We start from the raw sequence: 3,099 nt of genomic DNA, 5'->3' as shown, positions 1-3,099 counted from the left end.
AGAGAGATCAAGCTGATGATGAGTCTTCGGGAGACTAGTATTACTCATATTCGTAAACCCCAAAATAAAGTTAGTGATTGTTTAGCTATCTTTGCTAGAGAGGAAGGTAGAACTATGACTTGGTAAGGTTCTGGACCTCCCAGAGTTTTGGAACTTGCTGTTTTAGATTGTAACACTGTTGGAGTTTGAGTAATATACAAGTTTCTATTCGCAAAAAAAAAAGTATCATGGTAGGAACTATCAGATTTGCTGGTTGTCAGATGTGCTGCGGTGAACGCATTTTTAGCTATATACACAGCATTAAGCTATACAATGTCATGGGAATATTCTTTCATGTACAGGGGATATGAAAGTATGGTAACAAGAAGTAAATTATTTGCAACTTGGTGGATTTGTACACTTAAACACACTAGAGGCTGGTTGCTTGTATTCAGGTATACTGGCAGGATCAACGGCTCGGACCTCACCCAGCTGAAAGAACAGGCTGTCATGCCTGCAGAAGTTGCATCATTAGTCAGTTAGTCGGATATGTTTCCCTTCTATTTTTGAACCAGGCAGGAGGACTGCATGTATCATACTTAAGATAGAGAGATACAACCGACCAACAGTTCAGATGATCCAGCTTACTACAGCAACCAAACGACCACAAAACTCAAAACTAAAATATTTAGTCATTTAGTCAGGATATGTTTCCCTTCAATTCAGGAACTTTTTGGTGTATGTTTATGGATCAAAGGGAACGGAAATCCAAATATCTGATGCAAGTAGTATGTCCACATGAAGTCTTTCTTATAAGCTTGCAAAATGACAAGGATTAGTTTTTACCTCCGCAGGTCCAGTCCTATCAACCCAGCTTGAAGAATTGACAAGTTGTCAGAATCTGGCGAAACGATGACAACAGTATCCCCTGAGTACTGAGTCTCTAGTATTGACATGAGCTGTGTTACCCGAACAAATACGTCCGCCACGCTCTCGTTAGGTGTACCATCATAAGTAGGAGGTGGTTTGATGTCTGGCGAAATATTATCAGATGCATACACCTAAATCCATCACAATAAAGGAAAACTCGATCATGATAGGAACAAAATCTGTTAAACCAAAGTTATCTGTATCTGCTGCACCGGATCATGTTGAGCCTGGGAAACATAACTCGGGCTATACATTATGTTCAAACCGAGAATATTCTCCCTCCAGGATACTCATTTGCCCACTAGCGGATGTCCACCTATGAAAATACTACTAATCTCACTGGTTAGCTACCAGTAACTTCAAACAGGCATGGAAACTTGCCTAATGATGAAAATGGCAACATAACTATGTCAGGACGATATACTGTTTCTCTAAATGTAGTTATCAGAATTCGCATGGCCCACATCCTATTCTTAATCCATGTTTCTAAACCTATTTTATTTTCAAATGAGCCCATCTGTCTGTAGAGATTTAGTAGATTCACACATTCTATTAGGCAGATCTAGAACCAGTGACTGTTGCTGCCTTCATGGGAAGCAGAATTTCACTAATCCTTCGTATTTCAGTTTTGCAATGTACATCTGCAAGGTCAGTGCACTCCAATATCTAAAGTTCATTCGTTGCAATAATATATTCTGAAGTTTCTCCAGAAACTAATGTACCAACGTCTTCAGTTAAATACACTGCATCTCTGTGATCCCTCAAGTCAGTTGTTCTTCTAATACTCGATGTAAGCAAGTGCTAGTAGAATTTAGCTTGGAGCTCGAAAGATCGGATGAATAATACCTCTGGCAATGCTTCTAACCTCTTCCCCTCGTACGCACCCAGCCCCCGCGCGTCCAAGAAGCTATACTCCGGCACGATTTTACTTCACAGAAGTAACCAACAATCTCAGTACAGGATCACTGACCGACGGGTCATACTCATAGCCCACGACGATGTGGATAGACAGGCACCTGCGGTTGATGCTGTTGGCGGCAGCGATGATCTCGGCGGCCTGGTAGGCGCGCTGGGTGATGGAGGGCCATATCCAACAGTCGTCCTCGCATGCACCAAGGCGGCGGAGCTCGAGCGCGGCGCGCGCGGCCTGGCGGAGGCCGGCGGGGGAGAGACCGCTGTCGACTGAGGTCTTGGCGACGGGGTTGGTCCGGAGGAGTCCCTGCCCCTCGTACACCGACTCGCCAGCGCGCACGAGGAAGTAGCGGTTGGCCAGCCCCGGCGGCGGCATGCGGAACAGCCCGCGCGCCGAGGCGGCCGCCGGAGAGAGCGCGAGGGGAAGAGGCGACGCTGAGAGCAAGAGGAGGTCTCGGCGACGGAGCGAGGGGAAGGCGACGTGCGGGGAAGGGGGCGGAGGCGGCGGCGCGGAGGGGGGTCGAGAGGACGGAGCGGAAGACAGAGAGGTGGTTTGCATTTCCGGACGCCCAGCGGAGCGAGCACTCGCTGCCGGACTTGCGATTTGGCAGCTCCAACGATTGGAGTGAAAGTTTTCCGAGTATTTTCTAGCGTTCTCGTCGACCTCTCGCCAACATAAGAGAGTGAACGGACAGCAGGCAACGACTCTGTGCGGGCTTCTTCGGATGAAAATCAAATTATTATTTTGAGAAACGGATGAAAATCAAATAGGCACGAAAAATAAATTCAGAAATTTTAACAACATTGACACGACTAAATTTTTATGTCTAGCCCTTTTTCTGAAGAAAACTTTTTTTAACACAATACAAATGCAACATATGCTCACTCCTATGAACGCATCCATGCACACCATACCTGTATGAGCATCTCTGAAAGATTGAATCAACACATCATCTTGACATTGACGAAGTCGTCATAAATGTCTTCGTAGTTGAGGGGAACGTCTCCTCCACTAAACACACATTTGCTGAATGCCTGGAATGAATCTAGGAAATGTGATCATCTATGTTAAGTCTAGGGCTTGATCCCTAGGCTAGGAACACCACTATCCTCCTTACCATTCAATCATAGACTAATTCTGTTGAAGAAAACTTTTTATGTCATATATAACAAAATAAATTGACTATAAATAATGGGTGTACTACAATTCTTCAAATTTTAAGACATGTACAACAACAATGTCTAATGTAAGAGTTGCCACATATATAATTTAGTAAT

The 3,099-nt window shown here is 44.7% G+C and overlaps 1 protein-coding gene across 1 annotated transcript; it reads right to left on the bottom strand.

Annotated features, from left to right (window-relative positions):
- Window positions 1-253: 253 nt before the first annotated feature.
- LOC119268555 lies at window positions 254-2,468 on the bottom strand. Its single transcript, XM_037550212.1, has 4 exons — window positions 1,926-2,468; window positions 1,756-1,837; window positions 826-1,040; window positions 254-493 (listed from the first exon to the last, which is right to left on the bottom strand). Exons 1-4 carry the CDS (start codon window positions 2,378-2,380, stop codon window positions 373-375), a joined length of 873 nt encoding a protein of 290 aa, XP_037406109.1. The 5' UTR covers window positions 2,381-2,468; the 3' UTR covers window positions 254-372.
- Window positions 2,469-3,099: the final 631 nt, after the last annotated feature.

This window comes from Triticum dicoccoides, chromosome 3A (genome assembly GCF_002162155.2).
Source record: "Triticum dicoccoides isolate Atlit2015 ecotype Zavitan chromosome 3A, WEW_v2.0, whole genome shotgun sequence".
Classification (NCBI taxonomy): domain Eukaryota; kingdom Viridiplantae; phylum Streptophyta; class Magnoliopsida; order Poales; family Poaceae; genus Triticum; species Triticum dicoccoides.
Note: the sequence above shows the minus strand (reverse complement) of the source record. Positions and strands in the feature narration are given on the sequence as shown.

Bases quoted from the DNA above. Each gene is read 5' to 3' on its own strand.
- LOC119268555 (XM_037550212.1), bottom strand. From the start codon at position 2,380: ATGCAAACCACCTCTCTGTCTTCCGCTCCGTCCTCTCGACCCCCCTCC. The intron at 1,838-1,925 runs GTGCCTGTCTAT...ACTTCTGTGAAG, and splicing joins GCCAACAGCATCAACCGCAG to TAAAATCGTGCCGGAGTATA. The intron at 1,041-1,755 runs GTATTATTCATC...TGATGGATTTAG, and splicing joins GGTTAGAAGCATTGCCAGAG to GTGTATGCATCTGATAATAT.